Source organism: Sinohyriopsis cumingii, chromosome 1 (assembly GCF_028554795.1).
Source record: "Sinohyriopsis cumingii isolate HCF-2022 chromosome 1, ASM2855479v2, whole genome shotgun sequence".
Classification (NCBI taxonomy): Eukaryota; Metazoa; Mollusca; class Bivalvia; order Unionida; family Unionidae; genus Sinohyriopsis; species Sinohyriopsis cumingii.
The window spans coordinates 8,618,663-8,642,991 of NC_142961.1; the positions used below are offsets into that span (position 1 = coordinate 8,618,663).

General features: G+C 37.2%; 1 protein-coding gene across 17 annotated transcripts in view; it reads left to right on the forward strand.

Moving 5' to 3' along the window:
- LOC149806390 (band 4.1-like protein 2) overlaps positions 1-24,329 on the forward strand; it is a 324,157-nt gene that overhangs the window by 168,084 nt on the left and 131,744 nt on the right. For 15 of the 17 annotated variants that reach the window (XM_089952622.1, XM_089952668.1, XM_089952632.1 and 12 more), the window contains exon 1: positions 16,876-17,031. The exons of the other annotated variants lie outside the window; for them this stretch is intronic. In XM_089952622.1, coding sequence (XP_089808748.1) covers positions 16,891-17,031 — 141 coding nt within the window. In that variant the 5' untranslated portion in view covers positions 16,876-16,890. Of the gene's footprint in view, positions 1-16,875; positions 17,032-24,329 lie in introns of those variants that run through there. 17 annotated transcript variants of the gene reach the window in all.

The window sequence follows — 24,329 nt, forward strand, 5'->3', positions numbered from 1 at the left end:
ACAACGATGGAAGAGACTGACCAGATGGAACGTTTCGTCAGAGCTTTGCGAGGGGTCATTAGAAAATTCTCTTCAGACCAGCCTACGGACTACTCTCCTTCCTTTAGAGATAAAAGTCAAGATACTTGCTATATCTGTCAGAAGAAAGGGCATTGGTCTTCAGAGTGTCCAGACCGTCAAAAAAGAAAAAAAACAGGGACTAAAAAAGACAAAAGTCAAGATACCTGTTATTATTGTAAAGAAAAAGGACATTGGTCTCCAGATTGCCCAAAAAAGAAACAAGAGGAGTCAGAAGAAAAGAAGGATTCTTCAGAAGAAGAGAGGGATTCTTCAGAAGAAGAGAGGAAATCTTCAGAGGAAGAAAGCAGACAGGTGAAGAAAAAGAAACAGGAGAAGAAAAGAAGAAGGGAAGACAGTGAGGAGGAAGAAGAAGAGGAAAAGAGTGAGACGGTGAAGAAATTCAAAAAAGAGAGAGACTAAACAAGGAGAAAGAAGAAGTCAATAAACTTTTAATTAAAGTGTTGTGTTGTGTTGTGAATTGTAAATTGAATTGTAAAAAATGGAGAAAAGAATAAATGAATGATATAAGGTAAGTGTCTTTGAGTTATGATTTTAAAATAAGAAGCTACACTCACGCACTCATACACAGACACGTACTATAAGGGTAAAATGGGTGGGTTATTTTTTTTTTGAGTTATTGGCAAATTGAAATTGTATTTCTTTTCGAGATATGTGGGTGGCCCTGAAAAGGGCCTTTTTTTCTTCATGGTGCAGGGGTGAGTTTAAGCAATCAACTTTAACTGCCTTATGCCTTTGCCACGGCCAAGGCCTACTTCTGGACTGCGTAATGTTGATGATAATGATTGGGTTGAAATCACTAAGGGTGGTACGGTAGGCTTAGTCACAGGGTTGACGTGTTTAGCTCGGGAAGGTCGTATTCTCTTCGGTCGTGATAATGAAGTCTGATACATTTGTTTCAGACTTCTTAACTCCGCTAAAATGTCCAACAGTACCGTGGCCATTTGATTTTCACCCTCTTGTTTCTTTGCTGCTACTTCTTCTTCTTGCTGTTGCTGCTGTTGTTTTTTTCTTACCTCTTCTTCTTCTTGTTGCTGTTGCTGTAGGAGAAAAGCTTGTTCCGCTTCCTTTTGTCGTTGCATAAATTTCTCCAATTCTTCTTTCTGTCTCTGTCTAAAATTCTCCACTTGCGGTAATGAAGAAGCTAACGAAGGTTCCGGAACAAATTCTTGCGAGGAGAGGAAATCAACAAAATCCCAATTCACTTCTTCTGAAAGTAAGTCCGAGTTCCCTTGGGCAGTCTCCCCTGCTGGTGCAGCCCAATGGATCGTTTTCTGAGTTTCCGTCATGTTGAATCACTGTCGCATAGATTGACTGCACACAAGCGCTAGCGAATCTATATTGACTACGTGACGTCACAGACTGCTCTCTTCGGATTGGATGCGGGCTGACTGAATTCTGTAACGCGTGTTCGGATTGGTGAATGAACTCAATCCGTTTCAATCCCTCCTGTCCCTATAAATAAGCGCCGTTCACTGCATTGATTCACCTATTCTCGTCGCTTCAAGATGTGGACTACAGTTGAGTCATCCACCCTTGTGTCTTCCATGATGTTTCGGACAGACTTGCTTATGTATGTCCGATCGAAGTGGACCGTTGTCCACAGGACCAACACCAGCCTGTGGATACGTAGGATCTACGTCGAAAGACAAGGATGCCTGAAAAGAGTGCTGATGTACGGACCAACAGTAAGACGCAGCCTAAGGAGAAGAAGAAGACCAATGCGGTGCCATTTATGTTTATGAATACATTAACATAAACCCAAAGGCCCTTTTCAGGGCCAGCCATATTTCTCGAAAAGAGATAGTCTTTGAATTGCCTACCCCTTTTTTTAAAAAAAATTTTAAAAAATCCCATGTTAAATTCCCCTTGTCCGTAGATTGTCCCACGATTTTTCGCCATGTTAAATTTCCCTTGTCCGTAGATTGTCCCACGATTTATTCCCATGTTAAATTCCCCTTGTCCGTAGATTGTCCCACGATTTATTCCCATGTTAAATTCCCCTTGTCCGTAGATTGTCCCACGATTTTTCGCCATGTTAAATTTCCCTTGTCCGTAGAGTGTCCCAAGGGGTTCTGTAATGCTAATTCCCATTGTCCGTAGGGTATCCCTTATTACTACTCACTATTGTTTGATATTATAAGAATGCGCTTTAGAACGAAAATGAACCAATATCAATTAATTTCTTAAAAGGCACACAACAGTAAAGAACAAAAACTTACGAAGAAGTTGAAGCTTAAATTGTTCAGTGTATACCGACAAGTCACAGCTGTATTTACTCTCTGACAACACACAGCTGTATTTACTCAAGTTTAGACATGCCTGGAAGATATGCCTCTAGATGACTTTTCTTTTGATTTAATTTCTTTTAGACGAAATATTTCATAATGACATAAAAAGCAAACATGAAAGAGTACTTTGAAGTCTTTTTACATCTGTACACAATATCTTCATTCTATATATAACCTCTATGTTGTACACAATATCTTCATTCTATATATACCCTCTATGTTGTACACAATATCTTCATTCTATATATACCCTCTATGTTGTACACAATATCTTCATTCTATATATACCCTCTATATTGTACACAATATCTTCATTCTATATATACCCTCTGTGTTGTACACAATATCTTCATTCTATACTGTAAGCGACCCACTTTGCAGAAACCTTGCACAAAGTCCCCTATTTTTGCAAGAGGTTTGTGTGTTGGCGGATTGTACCTTCTTTCAAGGTGTCCGCTTAATTAGGTTCTCGTTTTCTAGAGGTTGACCGCCCTCGATGTTATTGCCCGGTTCGAGTAAATATAAATATATGTGGTGAAACTTATAGGTGGAATAGATAGAGACCTGAGCAGATATATAGAACAGACCAACACGAGCCCCCGTACATGTAAACAACAATTTAATCAATGACATAAACCAACCGTGAGCATTCATTACATCAGGAATATACTCTGCTTCTAGAAATAAAAATTTCACCGAATTACAAAACACAAATATATTTAAATAAAGTAGCCGATCTGTTTCACTGATAGATTTAGTTCATCATTGGATCGAGTGAACAATCGAAGGCAATGCCTTGTACAATTGCATAACCTGCTTCACCGGTTCACTCCACTTCTAATGTAGCTGTTCCTTCGACTTCCCTCTGTCTTGTCTCTTTCGGTCCTCAATTCTGTGCGTAGCACGTAGATTCACAGATACCTGGAGCTCAGATAATACGTCTCACTATACATATAAGGATACGTCTCAGAATACGTCTCAGAGATAATACGTCACGGGATACGTCTCAGAATACGTCTCAGAGATAATACGTCACGGGAGCTATTTTCTCCCTTTGAGTTTTCAGCGTTCCTCGCTTTTACCGCCAAATTTGTTCGTCGGTTTTCCTCGACAACAGTCATCTTAGACAACAGTTTTACGAGAAAATTTATCCCAAATTTACTTTCGGAGTCTTCTTACACTTGTTTTCTCTTGCAGACAAGCTTAGACTAATTAAAATTTTCGATGTGGCGATATTAAAACTAGGAAATTTAGTGTGGGAAACAAGCCCCTTATTTAGCGTAACCAATCAGGATTAAATATACATGTATTTGCCGCCTTTTTATAACTAGGCGCCAAATCTGGAGTCAATTTGACCTTCTACGTTGCGACTACTGGTTCATGGAAATTTTCAATTTTTGACAGTTCCACTATGAAATCGAAGTTTACCGTGTCCCTAATAATCCGTCTGGCTGCTATATAAACAAAAGTGTAATTAGGAATCACCACAGTCACCGACAGATATTTAAAAATTCTCGCAGTATAGTGATTTAACAAGCCGCCTGTCTCCATAAATCTAATTAATTATTCCCTGGTCTCAAACTAATGTGTTCTTCGTAGATCGCCAGAAATTTGCCCCTTCACATATATATACCCTTTATGTTCATCCATCATGTACACAATATATTCAGCCTATATATACCCCTATGCTCATCCATTATATACAGAGTATGTTCATCCAATATATACACATAATGTTCATAATGTGTATGTATGTATGTATGTATGTATGTATGTATGTATACAACATCTAATAGTCCGTGCTCACAACAAATAGTGAACTAATGAAACCATTTCGATATCTGAGGAACATGTTTCAAAATCAACTGACCGTCCTATAGTGACAAATATTAAGGATCAATTATTGAATTTTTTGTGGAGGGAGGGGCCTAGGATCCCTTTTTGTTTGTTTGGCATTCCTTCACTAAAATAGCTTTAAAAAGACTTTTGTCCTGACTGGCAGAATTATACAAGTTATATTTGTTTGAAAAACATTAATTATCTTGGTCCAAAGGAGAAAAAAATTATCCAGTTCGAAAGAAAAGATCTTCACCCCAGTCAAAAATGAAATGGACAGTCCTTTATTGTGCTCAGGGAGTATTAACGACGTCGTGTTTGTGTGTATAATGTGTGATCTTTTAAATTATAGACGTTTTCGCCCATACGGACATGTACTTCTGGTTAATGTCCATAAGCGGGCTATTTAAATGATCCCGGGGTAAGGAATTAGAGCCTCATCCCCCAGGCATTACTGTGCATAAAAGGTACTATTTAATTGAGCCGTCAGGTCTTGGGTCAATATGAGCTTCATAGACCCTAGCGACCTGAATATAAGGCTATACCTCATTGGAGATAGACCCAGCACACACTCGAGTTGTTGTTGTTGTTGTTGTTGTAGGGTTTAACGCCATTTTTCAGCACACGATAGACTATACATGGCGGCCAGTATTAATGGTGGAGGAAGAACCAGGGAAAACCCCGGAAATAACCACCGACCCACGAGAAGCTACTGGCAAGCTTTCTCACAAACCCACATTAGCCGAATCCGAGACTCGAACCCACGCAGACAGAGGTGAGATGGCAGTGATCCGTAACGGAGAGTGCTTTAAACCACTCGGCCACTCGGGGCCTCCACGCTCGAGTTAAAGGTAGCAATTCAGTCTGCATTAACTGCGCTAGGTGTCAACTAAACAGTATGTGACGCAAGTAGCGATTGGTCGCCACTATGACGTCACATCGGGACACCTAGGTTTGTATTCCCATGTGGAGGGTTAATTGCTCATGAAGAGAGGAAAAAGTGCCTCTTCCTTCGTGTATTTAATATGTGCTATGCAGGTTTATTAATTTAATGTCCAGCGGTGGCGAGGAGGAAGGTTCGGTCAGGGAGGAGCCTGCTCACTAGGAAGGCACCTTGGTTTATCCAGAGTATACATTTTTTGACTCCCTTGCCAAAAGGTTAATGAAATGTCGTCTTGAAGGATTTTTGGAAATATGTTCAGTGCCGTTTTTATTAAAGATAGTACCGCACAAGTGACCGCTTAGTGATAGTCTCTAGGGTTATTTAAACTTTATCTACTGAGTCTGATTTGGGTGGGTGGTTCTTGTTTTGGGTTCACCCTTTTGTGCATGGTTATTTCAACTTTCCAAGGCTTAATGGTGCGCCGCTTTGTTCAGCTGGGCCTAATGTTCCTTGGGGTTTGGTCCACCTCATATATTCTTAAGTTTAGGGTTCTAACTAGTTTCGCTTGGTATTTGGTTGCCGCATTGTGCAGCCGGGCCTAATGGTCCTTGGGGTTTGGACCACCTTATAGGTATTAATTTTGGGGTTTTAGTAAGTTTTCCTATCTTGATAGTCTTTGCCGCTTTGTGCAGCGGGGCTTGTGATGGTATTGGGCTTTTCAGATCACCTTATATATTCTAGTTGTTTGGGTTTTATCTAGGTGTTCGAATTGTTTTTAGTGCCTCGAGAAGAGGCTGTGCCTTAGTGCAGTTGCGTTTGTTGTACTACAGCTAATCTGCGGTCACCTTGCGGTAGGAAAAGATGTTAGTGTCCTTAATTTCATCTTGTAGGATTGTGGTAATTAATTTAAAAAAAATTTAAAAAGAAATAAAATACAAGAAATTTTTTTTTATAAAAAAATTAGATTAAAGGTTATTGCAGTTTATTTGTTTTGTATGTGTGGGTTTATGGTTGGTCTAAGTACTTGATAATCTATCGTTATGTTTGATTTATTTTCCTAGTTTTTTTTATGAAGCTGTTAGTATGCTGTTATTTAATTTTCAGGCTAAATCTATTTTGATAAGACATATATCTTTGCCGAATACTCGGTTTGCTAAGACATGTCAAAGACATCTGGTCTTGTTGTTCCTTACATTTAATTTGTTAGCCTGTCCCCTATTTGTAATTAATTGAATGGTATTGATTTATTGTTGTTGAATGTATAACGTTTGCATTTAGATCCGGTTTATATCTGAGGGCAAGCTTTTAACTTCAGCACAAGGCAACAAAGCCTTACGCTGGTATAAATGATGCTTGTTGCAAATCAATCAAAACGTTTCCACCCTCTCGTTCTTTGCCTCGACCGGACATCAAAATCAATCAGCGTGCAGTGCACGCCCTTTGCGCTGAAACACATACGTATGAGTGTGTGATGGGTTTATTCCCGCTCATACACACCTTAGGCTGCTCAGTAGATACTGCCTGAAAAATTGAGTGTGTGCTGGGTCTATTCCCACTCTCCTGTAAAGCCCTCATTCGGACAGTCAGGGACTACTCCTAATCCCATTGCCTGATGGCTTCAATTAAACAGTGCTTCTTGAGCACATATAAGCCTGGGGGAAGTGGCTCGAATTCCTTTCCCCAGGAGTAATTAAACAGCCTGCTGTTCATGCATAAAACAGTGGTACATGCACGGCTGTGCGAAAACCACTGTAATCCAAAAGTAAGCAAGTATCAGTCAAAACCATCTGAATGCAGTGTGTTGTTTTTTTGTAGTATTATCGTATCATCATCACGGTGAACACGAGGCAGATTGTAATGAAACTTAAAAATATACCTTCGTGTAAGTTTGACACAATTCGAAATATACCAGGATCTGCCGTTGCGTAGTGTACATCAGGGTCAATAATATTTTTTCTGAAAAGTAGTAACAAAATACATTGATCAAAATCTGTCTGCGTCTTAGACGAGACCATAATTGTGTACATGGTATATGCAGTTGCAAACCTGTAGGCGAGGACATACGGTATATAATTGGACACGGCAGAGCCTAAATATAGGTAAGGGACTTTGAAATAATGGAACGGGGAATTTCTCCTGCCAACATTTTTGGATTAAAAAAATCTAGGTATAATAAAAGTCATGGGAGTAAAATCTTCGATCTTGTGGTGGAAGATTTTGACGCTGAACAAATTTGTAACTGAATTCAAGTTCGCATTTTTCTGGGGGGTATTGGGAGTGATTGTTAGCTCCCTTGGTCATAGATCAGAATGTTTATGAGTTGGTCAGTGGTCCGTTCGTTAGCACAAGTCTGTTATTACTACTCATAAACTACTTGGAGGATTGTCGTCAGATTTTACACACGGACATACTTCGTTTCAACTAAATATGATATAGGCGTGGGTTTTTCACCAGAACACGTCTAGTTATTGTAACTGATGTTAGTGCCATATCTAATATCCAGTATGGATTGTTATCGCTAATCTTCCTCAGTGGATTGTCATATCAACATGCGGTTTTCACTGAATGACTTCTTATGATGTCTAGTTGGATCTAAATGAAACTCGTGCCTATCTTCTAATATGATGTCATTATATGACCGCCGCTCAATAACTCGAAAAATCAGGTATGCTAAGATTTGTCCTTGAGGTGCATAATCAATATAACGTATAATCTAATCTGCCAGGTCAGTTTGTATATTACAGCTAAGAAATTACAACGTCGCCTACTTTTTATTCTTACATGCCATAACATCGTGTTTTTGTTATCTTACCAGTAGACCACGTCAGCTGACCCTTTGGCGGTCATTTAGAATGAGTACGTCTGCTACGCACCATCAGTGTGATATTTAGCAAGTGCTAATTGAATTCACCTTTACAAACGATGAGCTGATTTACACGCTATTTTTATTTTTACTTCATGAACCGTTCGGTTTTGTGATGGTTATACAGCATTAATTATCCGCGAGACAAAAATGTATCGTGTATACCATCTTGAGACTTGTAACCCCAATGGATTTTTGTGAAGATAAAGGCATAATGAAGGATGTGATTTGAATATGCCGAAGGTTTTAACCATCTGGAAACATATCTTCTTCTCAATGTTAATGTTAAATGTTAAAGTATGGATTGAAATGGTGTCTCGTAACTAACTTCTTCTAAATGTTAAAGTATGCCTTTTAATGGTTGCCTCATATCTAACTTTTCTATATTAAAGTATGGATTGAACATGATTGCATCATATCTGACTTCTTAATGTTAAAGTATGAATTATAATGGTTGCCAAAAATCTAACTTCTCTATATTAAATTATGGATTGAAATAGTTGTCTCGTATCTAACTTCTTCTTCTCAATGTTAAAGTATGGATTGAAATGGTTGCCTAATATCTACCTTCTTCTCAGTGTTAAAGTATGGATTGAAATGATTGCCTAATATCTAACTTCTTCTTCTCAGTGTTAAAGTATGGATTGAAATAGTTGCCTCATATCTAACTTCTTCTCAGTGTTAAAGTATGGATTAAAATGGTTGCCTAATATCTAACTTCTTCTCAGTGTTAAAGTATGGATTGAAACAGTTGCCTCATATCTAACTTCTTCTTCTCAGTGTTAAAGTATGGATTGAAATGGTTGCCTAGTATCTAACTTCTTCTCAATGTTAAAGTATGGATTGAAATGGTTGCCTAATATCTAACTTCTTCTCAGTGTTAAAGTATGGATTGAAACAGTTGCCTCATATCTAACTTCTTCTTCTCAGTGTTAAAGTATGGATTTAAATGGTTGCCTTAAATCTAAATTCTTCTCAGTGTTAAGGTATGGATTGAAATGATTGCTTAATATCTAACATTGTATTATAAATCAGAGTTAGATAATATTCTGCATAGTTATCTTCAAACACTACATTGGCTGAAATCACCCTCATGGTGTTTTTCTAGTAGGCCACATCAGTCAACCCATTAGCGGTTATTTACAATGAGTACTTAGCTACGCATCATCAGTTAGTGTGACGACTGACCCAAAATTCCTTCGATATGAGCATACACACATCTATCACTTATACAGAACTAGTCTCGGGAATGTCTACATGTCTTTAAATGATGTTTAATTCTGAAATGGTGTATTTATGGTATAGGTCTTAAAGATGGAATCCCTATAGGGGACAATAATTTTTCAAGAGGAAACCACTCTCGTTGTATCCTCGCACTGGACCTAGTAACTTAAATTTATAAATATGTTTGTTATTTCTCAGACTTGTGAGTTTCCTGCATTTTAACAACATTTTAAAATGCCTAATGACATTTTGTCGATTCAGAGGGACTTTATGTTAAATAATCACAACTCAATGCATGTTTATACGTTTTTGTGCAGGAAATAGTTGATCATAAGATATAATAATAAAAACCCATATCGAAAGTTAATAATTCTTACTTTGCCGTAATTAATGGTATTCACGTTGCTTGAAAGATAATATTGTGAAAATATTTTTGTTCTAGAGCAATGTTCCAGCATTTTTTTCAGACTCCAGTATTTTCAAACGTGTCCTCCAGTTGCTACAAAAACGCATGCGTTCGTAAAATACAAATGCAGGGTCATACTTCCGTTAAGGTTTATTGCTTTATCGTCTGGGTGAAATAATATTTGTTTTGTGTCATCCACACTTGACAGTAAGAAAAAGACATGTAACTACTTTCATGATAAGCAATGATCTTTACATTTTTTAGGGGTAGGGTGGGGAACAGATGTTATCGAGATTCATACAGTCTCAAGAGAGACTTTCGCATACCCAATAAAGGAATCATACAATTCGATATTTTCAGGTGTCATGTTGTCCAGGGATGGATCCCTACCATCAAAATAGGATAATACAGGGCCTTTGAAACATAGATGTTAAAAACGTTAAAATCAAAATAAAAAACGTAAAAAAACGCATTTTTTTCTCAATAAATAAAAAACGAAAAAAAAAACGTTCCTGTAGTTTTTAGGCAACACAAAAATCAATATTTTACTTATTTACACGCTACATATCAGTTTTAAAGTTTCAGTGATACAAATATGAAAAAATGTCAAGTTTTCAACCGTAGTCCAGATAACATTGAATTTTTTTTTCACTCAATGTCGTTATCACCATCTGACTGATCTCACCACTCTATGGTTTCCTCCATATAATTTATATTGTCCAGCTTTTCCTTTAGGCGAAGATTTGCATGCACAAACACTACATCTCGCACTCTCTTGCACTGCATACGGTTTCGCTTTTTCGTGTGAATGAAGTCATATAAAAAACGTAAAAAAACGCGTTTTTCGAGGTAAAATAAAAAAGCGAAAAAACGTTTTTATCATCTATGCTTTGAAATGAAATGAAAAATGGTGTACAGTGGTAACTACTTCCTATAGCAAAACACACACACACACACAGATATATATATATATATATATATATATATATATATATATATATATATATATATATATATATATATATATATACATACATATATATATATATACACACACACACACACACACACGCTGATAACGGCACAAAACGGGTTTCCAACACTTCGGGCTTAATAAGCCCTTCCTCAGCCTCTACGAAAAGGTCTGTTAGAATCATTAGGGGCAATTTACAATAATAGATATAACAATACAAAGTTGTGTCTATCCCATAGAGAACCTGTATGTTTCGACCTAATTCTAAATCGTGAAGAAAAGACGGAGACACAGCGTGGCGAGAGATCAACACCATTTTCAGGATTTGGTAAAGATATTCATATCCAGGTGGAGTTATGCAAGGATGTTTTGAAGGAAATCTGTTAAAGTTACAATTAACATTTTTTACCTAACTATTTTGAAGGAAAACTATTAATATAATTTAATATCGGGATGATGATGTTGATGATGATGATGATGATAATAATAATAATAATAATAATAATAAAAAGATAAAAATCTCATACAAAAAGAATTAATTGGATAGATATTAGCGCAAAATTTGCGTCTTGTGCAGAACTGACGCCTGGCAGTAATGTTTATAAGACCGCACCGGAAGTTAGATTTTTATAACATTTAGGCCAAACGCTCAATTAATTTTCAATTGTCGCATCCAGTATCGTTCCATACGTGTGCGTTCTATGTCTGTATGTATAATCCGGATTAGATTCACTCAGTAACATTCGCGTTCATTTTGTTGTTAATGTGACTTTTGTGATTATTCATTCACTTTCTGAGATCAGTGGTTTCGCCAGCATATTGAATGACACAGATCTTGCATGTCAGAAGATAGATTCTATTATTGGCTGGACATCCTAACTTGTGATTGATCGTGTAGTTAACTCCAGTTGTCGAGCACAAAGATTTGGTCTCAGGCATATGTTTGCAAATTAGGCAACGCTTGTCTTTGCAATGGAATGTGTCTGAATCTGTGGTCTTGTTTGAAGTTACGCTGGCACGTACCAGATGGTTCTTGGGATTGTCAGGAGCAAGGGTACGCAGCCATTGGAACTTCTTGAAATGCACCCTTGAGAAGCTGGACCAATCATATATGGTGCCAATGCCAAAATTGTGTTACCACAGCGCTATGTTTGTGGATGTAGGTAAAAAGCGCAGTTTAAATTTGTATGAAAAACATACGAAAACATCTCTGAACAAATCAGTAATGACGATAAATCGTAGACCTGTTTTGAAGACAGAAATGTATGCAATCTTTTTTCTTCAAAATGTTGTCTGCACTAAAATATGTATGATATGTACGTATGTATGTATGTAGGTAGGTAGGTAGGTAGGGTAGGTAGGTAGGTAGGTTATAGAGAATAATACAAAATGAAGAACCGCACAAAAACTTTAGGCAAAAAAATGAGATTTGTGATCTTGTTTGAAATGGTACAGATGAAAGCAGTGTATAAACGTTGATTTATTGTCAAATGATCGTCGGGGCAGCATGCATGCTTTTAAACATATTGATAAATGAATTGTACCCTTGAATACACATCTTAAAAGACCTAAAAAATTTATATCCAAGAATTTCAGTTCAAACCCCACACAGCAGAGCGGTTATCGTAAATGCTTACATATTCACAACTTTGACAAATTGGTAATCATCAACCCAGTCCATGATATATTAGCGTCCTAAGACGAGGGTGACGTAGCGGAAGAGATTTTTATTTGCATATTCTCTCAAGAAGTGCACTATAGCTACGTAGAGAGACAATGCTGGCCGTTTAGTTTCGCAGAGAGACAATGCTGGCCGTTTAGTTCCGTAGAGAGACAATGCTAGCTATTTAGCTTCGTAGACAATCCTAGCCATTGTAATACTTGTATCAATTCCTTGATGTGCGTATAACTAGCCGATTACACCTACGGATTTTCTCCACTAATCCTTACACGCAGCTCGTTCTCTTAACTACAACTAGACTGAGTGAGTGCAGTATGGGATTTTTGGACTGGTTTTCTGTTTCTGAAACGTTTTCTTGTTTGCAGCGTTTTTTTAGCCTTTGTGAACCAAACGTTTGACAGTGCGTGTAAGCCATCCGCTTTTACAGACTTGCAGCAGAAATGGCCTTTTAATGTATTACTAGATATGCCAATAGTATTGACGATGCTAGTATTCTGCTTAAGAGAAAGTCCAGCATCTACGATTGAACTTACCCCACGTTCCCGGTTTCTGGACCTGTACTCATTTTCAGGTTCTCTGTCGCTCACGGAACCGCTCCGGTGGCCTAGTGGTTAGAGCGTCCGCCTCGGATGTGGGAGGTCGTGGGTTGGATCCCCGGCCGAGTCATACCAAAGACTTACAAAAATGGTACTAACAGCTGCCTCGCTTGGCGCTCATCATTAAGAGGTTAGTGTTAGGACTGGTCGGCCTGGTGTCAGGATAATGTGACTGGGTGGGACATCATGCTACATGTCTGCGGCATGATGTCCCAGTGCTACACATCACTATAAACTGCCACATTGCAGACATCGTAGCGATATGACTGAAAAATTGTTCAAGTTACGTTAAAAATCCAAATCACATCACATCACATCACACTGTCGCTCACGCCACCAGGTGATAGACAGGTATGGCGGGTGAGTTTCATTGCCTGGCTGCAATCTCGCTCGTTATCAAATGAAACTCTAATGCTATAATACTTCATCACTTGGAAGCAATTTTGTTCAAATGTTATCATGTAATGGACGGTTGAATCTGTGATTAACGTTAGTTACCATGGCATATGTCAAAGGTTTGAAATTAGTTCACAATTTGACCAATTTCCTTAAGGTTAAGATAAAAGACGGTTCTGTTGTGTTTAATTCATCCATTATTTACCGAAATGTATCCTAATTTTATCTAGTCTGTGAATGTGATAAAACCGGATGAAATATCGTTGATAAAAGCATGAGGGAACATTGTTGCATAGTTGCATGATTCTGCGATGCTATGTGCTAATCAGTGGTACAATGGAACACACGGCTAGCAGATATAAAGACTGGCACAAGGATAAAAACTTTTCATTGTTAATTCATACATGTGGCGAATATATACGTGCATGTCACACACACACACACACAAGCACACACACGCACATTATATATATATATATATATATATATATATATATATATATATATATATATATATATATATATATATATATATAAACCAAGTAGCTAAACAATAGCTCCATGAAACTGACTCCATAGCACTATACTACAGCGTCCAAGAATTGTATAGCATCATCAGCATTAAAATCGACAATAAGTGGCAACAACAATGGGATAGCAGCAAAAAGGACGCAAGCTATACTCCATACTAAATAAGGTCGCAAGACATACCAACCCACCACAACTCGTTAGAAGTCAGGATCAAAAACTTATCAGTAGGATACTAATGGGCAAAACTAAATTAGCCAGCAGCTTTGGGAAATATGTGACAATTAACATAAACTCAAATGGCAAATGCCCACTTTGTCCACTCCAGGAAGATTTAGAACATGTTTTTAACACCTGCCATAAGTATGGAACCCAAAGAACTAGGTTTAGGTCTAAACAACATACAATAGGGACCCCACCGACCTATCCAGAGTTCCTCAAAGAACAAAACTTAAATAAGGGTATTGCTTACAAAAATATCATAAACTTCCTCACCGACATTGGGAAAAAAGGGGGATTTAAACAAAACTGTATGACCCGCTAAACAAGAAATAAATAGCATTCAATTAATTACAACTAGGGGACAGACTAACAAACTAAATGTAAGGAATAACAAGACCAAATGTATTTGACATGTCTTAGCGACCCGTGTATTTGGAAAAGATATTTGTCTTATCAAATTAGATTTAGCCTGAAAATAACATCACATAAATAACTCTATCCACAAGCTAGGATACTAATCAAAACAAAATAAGTCCAAACCTACCATAACTAGTAGACAGGCTAATAAACTTAAAATTAGGGAATAAATAAGATCAGATGTCTTTGACATGTCTTAGCGACCCGAGTATTCGGCAAAGATATCTGTCTTTATCGAATAGACTTAGCCTGAAAATAAAATAACAACATACTAATAGCTTCATCCAAATAACTGGGAAAATAAATCAAACATAACGATAGATTAGCAAGTACTTAGACCATCCATAAACCCACACATACAAAACAAATAAACTGCAATAACCCTTAATCTAATTTTTTTATTAAAAAATTTCTTGTATTTTTTTTTCTTTCTATAAAAAAATTTAATTAATTATTTTCCTAGGGCACCACAATCCTACAACATGAAATTAAGGACACTAACATCTTTTCCTACCGCAAGGTGACCGCAGATTAGCTGTAGTACAACAAACGCAACTGCACTAAGCCACAGTCTCTCCATGAGGCACTAAAAACAATTAGAACACCTAGATAAAACCCCAAAACTAGAATATGTAAGGTGATCTAAAAAGTCCAAGAACATCAGTCCTGCTGCACAAGGCGGCAAAGTCTATCAAGATAGGAAAACTTACTAAAACCCCAAAATTAATACCTATAAGGTGGTCCAAACCCCAAGGTCCATAAGGCCCGGCTGCACAATGCGGCAACCAAATACCTAGCGAAACTAGTTAGATCCCTCAACTTAAGAATATATGAGGTGGACCAAACCCCAAGGAACATTAGGCCCAGCTGAACAAAGCGGCGCACCATTAAGCCTTGGAAAGTTAAAATAACCATGCACAAAAGGGTGAACCCAAAACAAGAACCACCCACCCAAATCAGACTCAGTAGATAAAGTTTAAATAACCCTAGAGACTATCACTAAGCGGTCACTTGTGCGGTACTATCTTTAATAAAAACGGCACTGAATATATTTCCAAAAATCCTTCAAGACGACATTTCATTAACCTTTTGGCAAGGGAGTCAAAAAATGTATACTCTGGATAAACCAAGGTGCCTTCCTAGTGAGCAGGCTCCTCCCTGACCGAACCTTCCTCCTCGCCACCGCTGGACATTAAATTAATAAGCCTGCATAGCACATATTAAATACACGAAGGGAGAGGCACTTTTTCCTCTCTTCATGAACAATTAACCCTCCACATGGGAATACAAACCTAGGTGTCCCGATGTGACGTCATAGTGGCGACCAATCGCTACTGGCGTCACATACTGCTTCGTTGACACCTAGCGAATCTATCCTGTTTGGTCTATCCTCACTCGAGTATAGCCTTACATTCAGGTCGCTAGGGTCTATGAAGCTCAAATTGACCCAAGACCTGACGGCTCAGTTAAATAGTGCCTTTTATGCACATTAATGCCTGGGGGATGAGGATCTAATTCCTTCCCCCCGGGATCAATTAAATAGCCCGCTTATGGTCATTAACCAGACGTACATGCCCGTATGGGCGAAAACGTCTATAATTTAAATGATGATGATGATGATGATGATGATGATGATACACACACACACACAAAAGGTGGTAACGGCGCGAATTACGATGCAGTTTTTCAGCATTCTTCACCAGAGAAGAAATAAATTTCATCAGCGAACAAACACGAAACACAAAACACAAAAGCCAAGTGAAAATCTGCGCTGTTACAGGTGTGAATGGCACGGGTTATGAAAGCAGAACTGCATGCTAATTTTGTGTTGCAGTCAGATTAAAATAATTTTAAAACAAATATTCAAGATGGGGTAATTGTGTTTATCGTAAACTGTTTTATATATACGCACACACATTTAAGTCAACATGAAGCATACGGCCTGTCAACTTAATGTTCCTTGTCAACAACTGACAACCAAACATTCATTTATTTTTCTCTGTGTGTGTGTGTGTGTGTGTGTGTGTGTGTGTGTGTGTGATCAATGTTAATGTGCGTGACAACATTAAAAGACAGCCAAAATTCATTCCTGACTCGATTATTAGAAACTTAACCCTGAAATGTGGATGCATAAAAAAAAACAAATTTTATAGGACACTGTAGTAAAAATAACAACCCAGTTGTGCAAATATTGTTGAAAAAAAGTGTAATAACTGCCATATACATGGTAGGCGCACACATTAAGCTTTATTACCTTTAAAATTAATATTTCAGTGGTTACCAATGCCTGTTGTAATGAGATAGTTGAGGTATGCCAGTGGTATAACACGTTTCGCTAACAACATGCGCTCGTTACGAGGGAGGGTGCAGAATTTTTGCGTTGGGGGAATCTTGTTTATGATTTTCACTTCTGGTTCTGCAATTATCTAGGGCTCTTATGCGTATGTTAGGAAACTGTATTTAGCCCCGCTGTTCCATAGCCTGCAGCTGGGATATATGTATCATATTTTCTGTACAAGAGGCTGCATACCAACCAGCTGCCATCCTTGTTCCGACTCGAGCATTCTTCTGTTTCTCTCAGAACAGTGGAGTTGTTCATTTTATGTTTCGAAGGATCTAGGATTCTTCTGGAAAATGGTAAGTTTATACAATTAATATTTTGTTTTACATAACTGTTAAATGTGGATATATAGTAAATGAAATATTTTGAAATGCGTTTGATGTGTTTTGATTAACACATTCACCTTTTCTAGCTTTAGAAAAAAAAGGAGGGCAAAGATGTTGTACACTATTTGTCTAAAACATCTTTGATTGCGAATCACCCTAGATAAATAAATAGTACAAGCTGAAAATATATTTTCATTCTTGAACATTTCATACAGCATAAAGGTTTACAACTGTAGTGAAAATGTGATTTGTTTGACTCGAATTTTACAGCATTTTTTTTTAAAATTATCTTTATGAAGGATAGATACATGGCACTTTCTGTTTAGCACACTACAATGAGTGTTACTGGCTGCTGAGTTTCCTCTTACTTTCCCCACCCCATTTTAGATCTTTACAAATCTATTTTTGGGGCAGAAGATTTGGTTGTATTTTCTACCAAAAGCTTAGAATATGCCGAAACCACGCAGTAGTGGCTTAGGGTAATTGCTGGAAATAAACATGGTCTGGCAAAAGTTTGCGAAATTGTACTGAACCTGCATTCTTGATACAGATGAGTAGAATATTTAATTCCTCAAACTTCATTTAAAAAAATACTGCATAATTTTTTTTAACTTAAATAAACCGATCATACAGTACTACGAATGTCTACTCCATATGCAGCCTTAAGTTTGTCAACATGATCTCTAACTCTCGTGCCATCAGTATTTCAATCACAGGCGGCCTTTCCCCATCTCGGGGTGTTTGTGGCACGTGATCCGTTTACCGCAGACGCCAATAAAAATGCTGTCTCCGAGATTTTTTAGGTCATGAGTGAATGTAAGAAATGTCAAAGTAATGTGGCCATATTGTAAACACTAATTTGGCTCGTGGATGTTAATTTAGGAAGTGAGTTTTAATTGTTATGAAAGAGAACATTTTGTTTGCCAGAGTGAACTCGGACTAAGAGTGTTAAAGATTTGGTTTCATATCGCGTTAAGTATACATATATGATGTAGTGTTAACCTGGAACTTAAATGGGATATTTGAAAAGATCTGCTGCTTTTTTATTATAACTTTTGTTTCTTTGAACATGCTAGTACATTTAATGCCGACTGATAGACGAAACAACATTCAGTAGATGATCAACAACTGCATATACAGTATGCCAGACACCTACAGATATACGCGTGTGACGTAACAAAGGTAGACGAGGTAAAAATATCCGAGACGGAGAACAATTCTACTACATAGCAAAGAGTATACAGTAAACTCAGATCGCTCTTAGAGTAATCGCTGACTGATATCGAAATCGACTTAGGTATATGTCACGGATGTAATGTCCTGTCACGTTCTACAATTTTGATATGGTTTCGTCGTTTTAAAGATGGTCACGAAACTATGGAAGATGACCCACATTCAGGAAGACTATGTTTGGTGAGCGGAAGTGGATGCTTTGAAGAACGAAATGAATGAAGATCCTTGGTACTTGGTGGAATATACTTCAATTATCACGGGTATTAATTCGTCAGATGGTTTCAGTATATTGAAGAATGAGGTGAAACTCAGAATGGTTTGTACAAGATGGCTTCAGCATTTGCTGACAGTGATCAAAAACAGATTTGGGGTTAAATCGCCAAACTGATAAGCACCACAAACGAAAATAGTGAACTGAGACTTGTAAATGTGATTGTCACTAGTGGTGAAACATGGATTTACTTTTTTGAACGCGACTCAAGAAAAAAAATAATAAAGTTTAGATCGGAAAAAGTGAGCAGAGGTAACAAACCTCTCGACGAAGACCGTCAAGAGTGTTAATTCGCATTAGATTTCAATGCAAAAGGTACAGTCGTCCAGGTAACTGCATCCGACTCTGCTAGTTTCATTGGATATTTTTTTATCAACCAAAGTGTTGCCAAACGTTGTGTAACACAACTGAACCACCCGTCCGCGCACCTGTGCCTGATATATCCATCTACTCAATAACACACCGACGCATAAATCCGTTGTCATGACAGATATCCTGAAGTAGCACACTATGGAGGGGAATTACCGCCATAATTATGTGCGTGTATTTTCTAATCTTCCTTGATGCATTATTGTAAATGGCTGCTTGCAAGTGCTACTTTCATAATTCTATCAACGTTTAGTGCATTCTTCATTGCTGCAAATTGTAAGTGGCATTGTGCAAGTGCTACTTTCCTTCCGCATTTTTCTGTAAATGGCTGCTTGCAAGTGCTACTTTCATAATTGTGGTCATGAATTTTCTATTTTTCATTGATGCAAGCTGTAAATGACTGCTTGCAAGTGCTTATATCTACTTTCCTTCTGCGCCATTGTATCTTGCAGTTTGCCAACTACTGAATTGATTCTGTTGTTTGTCCTATGGTAAACGCTATGTCAGTTATTACAAGTTTTGTTTATTCTGTTTATAGACTAACCATATTACACTTACATCATTCCAACTGCTGTTTTCATTCAGATTTCGCCTTGTAACCATATAAATTCTCAGTTTTATCAGCAGCGTCTTTGTTGTCCAATTCGTATCTCCATCTGTTGTCATAATGGCATACTAGAGATTAGCATGGCATTATGACAACAGACGGCGCTCTAGATTTCTAAAGTTTTTCCTTTACCAGAAATAATTAATGCACCCATGGAGCTTGACGGCATTCATTTTGTATCGATAAACATTGTAACTCTTTCCGTCCCTTTTTTTAAGCTGTACGTTAGCAACGAAGTTTTAATCGTTCTCGAAAACCATGTGCATTCTCGAAGATCTAAATGATTCATCACATTACGAAAGGAAAAACGCATACACTACAGTAGGATGGTCCATCTTCTTCAACCCTGGTTTTGACGCACTTAATTATTTACTTTCACCGTTTAAGAATTCTACTTCTTAGCGATGTCTCTCATTACTTCAGAAACATTAGTTATTTTAGGAAAGTAATAATCAGAAAAGACAATGATATATTCCATCGTACTCTTTTTAACGAGCTTTCATCAGACGATGACTGGTTGTAAGGATCGTATTGTACTCACCCATTTTGACGCACCTCACAGACGTGTATCTCTTCCTGTGGTACTCTTGTACATAAGCTCCGGCAAAAATTATATATTTCAGAGCAACATCAATAGCACATAAAAAAGTGTATAGGCAAAATCACATTAAAAAAATTAAGCATTCGTAAAGATTTACTTATTCTTATCACAATCTTCATTTTGGAACATATTTCGTCGCAAAGGCCGAAATAATCAAACTGTGGAAAATCATGTTCGTATCAAGATAAAAATGTTTACTTGCGATTAGAAGTATTGGATTTACTGAACGATTGTTTTCCAATACTTAATTTGCATTGTTAATGTACGGAACCTCATCCTTTGAATGTAATTTGTTTTATAATAAAAAAACAGCTTTAAAACTGGGTTGCATCCTTTAAAACTGTTCTCTCTAAAAGTGGAAATAATCCGAGACAAAAGATATACTGTTACAAGATATTTTACTTTAATTTATTGTAATTCTTGCCATTATAAAACCAATTAAAATTAATAATTTGGTTCAAGAATTTTAAAAATATAAATATAGCACCCTTAGGTTCTAATTATTCAGCTTTAAAGAATTTTTGACGCATGATTCGGACTTATTAAGTGTGCTGCTCTTTGCAATATACAAGTACTGTAGCGAATTATCTATGATCAAAGAGAAAGAGAGAGAATGCACCAAAACAGCACATTTCATTAAGTTATTGTAATTGCATACATGTAGCCTGGGTCGATGAGCATATTTTGGGATAGTCTTTGGGTCTTTACTTCAGCAAACATCAACAGGAGAAAAAAAAAATCTACGGATTTTACTCGATAATTATACAGGGTTGAATTTTACTGATCACTGTTTTTTGATTCAGTTTGACTTTATTTAATTGCCTACATGTACCCTGGGTAGTTGATGGTGTTTTGGGACAGTCTTTTGCTGTGTTAGGATAATCATGGGGTATTTCGTTTGGTGATAATTACAAAATGGGGGAGAAAAAACTCTCTCGATCTTACTCGATAAATATACAATGTATGATTTTACTGATCACTGTCGGGACATCATGGGTTCGATCCCCCGTCGAGTCATACCGAAGACTTACAAAAATGGTACTAACAGCCGCATCGCTTGGCGCTCAGCATTAACAGGTTAGTGGTAGGACTGGTCGGCCTGGTGTCAGGATAATGTGACTGGGTGGGACATCATGCTACATGTCTGCGGCATGATGCCCCAGTGCTAGATATCACTATAAAGTGTCACAATGCAGACATCGTAGCGATATGACTGAATTTTTTTTAAAAAGCTACGTTAAAAATCCAAATCACACACACACACACACACACTGATCAATGTCTTTTTTAAGGTTTGATTCAATATAATTGTGTACATGTATCCTAGGTAGGTGATAGTGTTTTCTGACAGTCTTGTGCTAGCCCCATGACTTTCCGGGTGATAGGCAGAAAATTTAAACTGTTGGATGTCTAATTCATGCATAAGTTGTTGGAAATAATCAAACATAAAATAGCTGGACAGATTTTGGGAGGCAAACAAGTGTTAAAAATCATTGCTTAAACTTTCACAACAGTGTTTGCTTTAATACTCTTCAAAGAAATAGTCTATGGAAATCTTGACGACGCACACATTATAGTCAACAAGTATCGGTTTCTTGACTTGGTATTAGGTAAGGAACCGACACTCTACCATTTTTCTGCTAAGTGGCTTGTCAAATGGTCAAATGCAGGAACAGGTTGTAGATGTGCCTTCACTTCGTTTCCTTTTAATGAAAAATGTATACGTCTCGTGGTATATCACTGATACAGCGTACATACTATATATATAGAAAGCAATAGAAACGTTTAAGCCACCTGAAAATGCTATAAAACGGGCTAATGAAAGATTTCCAGAAAGAATCTTGCGATACACCAAGCAATATTTCCAGGACAAAATATCCGTGCAGAAAACGTGAGTAGTTGATATCTGCAAGTTATTATATATTTATGGAAGGAAATCGGACAAAAGGAATGACAAATATCATATGGTTCTGTTTTCATGCAGTAGATTAGAAAAAGATTAAAGTCTTATCGCAACTTTTTCGTACGGCAATTTTCGGATTATAATTATCCAATCACAAAGGATATTTCAAGTATGGACCAATCAAAACTACTGCATGAAAGTTCATCATTGTACCTGTACGTTTTGCTGAGTTCTAAATAAGTTCAAGTTTGTTGCCATACAGATTCTACCATATTCTCATTGCATCTTAGTATAAGAGTTGTTTCGAAGCAGCATTTTAGACCATAGGTAATTTTTTTAAATGTAGACAACTCGTAAACAGGAAAGATAGGCAAGTGATAATCCCAATCTTTTCAGCAAATGAGTGAAATCAGAATTCAAACGATCAAGGTCATGACAGTCTTTGACTGGTTCATTTACATTAGATAATACTCTAAATGATCTTAAAGAATGTGTTGTATCTGAGCATCACAAGGCTACACATTGTATTTGGAATGTGAATAACTGGTGTAGGAATACTTGAAAATTATTACCACTCACCCAATGTTAAGAACGTGAACAACTCATGCATGTGTACATTAAATACCTAGTAGGCCAAACATAATATTTGGGATGAGAATGTTTGTATTCTAGAGATGGCAGTTAGGTTACCCCTTTTTATTCTGAATAGTTTTAGGTTAAAATATGGAAGAGCAATGATAATTTTGTCAGTTTAGTTGATGCTTGCGTTGCAGCGAAGCAGTTCCAATATGGCTTAAAGTTTTGAACGCACTCTGTTTTTACTAGGCTTCTACTGAATCCTTAAAATTAATCAATATGCAAGGGGGTGGTCTATAACTCACCATTTCTGTACTGCTATAGTATATATTGACCCAAACGTAATGTTAAATTTCCATGAACCTCAGTAGTGACATTCATAATATTAAATTCCCATATAGTACCTCCACTCACCCAACCCAACCCCCAACCCGCAATAATTCAAATTCACCATAGTGGTCCAGCTGAGGTCTCCATAGTAAATAGGTCATGTCGATTCGTTATAAGAATATATAAAAGCAGGAAAACGGGAAGTGAATGACAATGTGTCAAGATAGCGAATCGGATTTTAGTGTGACTTTTTCTTATTCTGACCATTCACCCGCTCCAGTGGCCTAGTGGTTAGAGCGTCCGCCTCGGATGTGGGCGGTCGTGGGTTCGATCCCTGGCCAAGTCATACCACAGACTTACAAAAAAACAGCTGCCTCGCTTGGCGCTCAGAATTAAGAGGTTACTGTTAGGACTGATCGGCCTGGTGTCAGGATAATTTGACACATCACATTCTGACCATTGCAGTTTTTTTTGAAAAGTACATGGAGAAGATGAAGAAAAAAGTTGTATTTTAAAAATTTGAATCATTTATTTTATTTTATCTCCATCTAATTATTTATCGCTACACATATTTTCCCAGTTTGGTGGAATTGGCCATTGTGACAAGGTTTGTTTTCTTAATGATAACTACTTTTCCCTTTTATTATATTTTCTTATTAAGCGTGTTTGATTAACGTGTTACTAGGTAAACTAGCGCAACAAATTTTCGAAAATTAATGCAAGTCGCAAAATGAGGAGGGGTCGTCAAATCATAGCAAATGAGGATTAACCTCGGCCTCGTGCTTTAAGTAGCATAAGCAGGTTTTATGAAAATAAGTTAATAGAAATTCTTAAATTTTCAAATATATTGGCTAATAGCATTGATCTGTGTGATAAGCTGGAATTCTGAGAGCATTGAGCAGTGTGATAAACTGTAATATACAAGTTAACGTTATAATGTGATCGGCCTGAATACAGCATGAACGTTAATCAGTCAGAAGCAGATTCGCCCTGAACTTAACTAAATTTTAACGCCTTTTACGATCGCCCCTGAACTTAACTAAACTTTAACGCCTTTTACGATCGGCCCTGAACTTAACTAAACTTCAACGCCTTTTACGATCATCCATGAACTTAACTAAACTTTAACGCCTTTTACGATCGCCCCTGAACTTAACTAAACGTTAACACATTTTAGGATAACCTCTGAACTTACTTAAAAATTAACGTCTTTTACGACATGTAGGGAAATATTAAAAGGTTGGATTGCACACGAATATTATTTAGTAAATAATAATAGTGGATTAGAACTCAGATTGCATGCATATCTGTGATAGCAGATCTACAACTATTATACCAGAGGTTTTGATAGTACAAGTTCATGATTTCAAAACCCCTC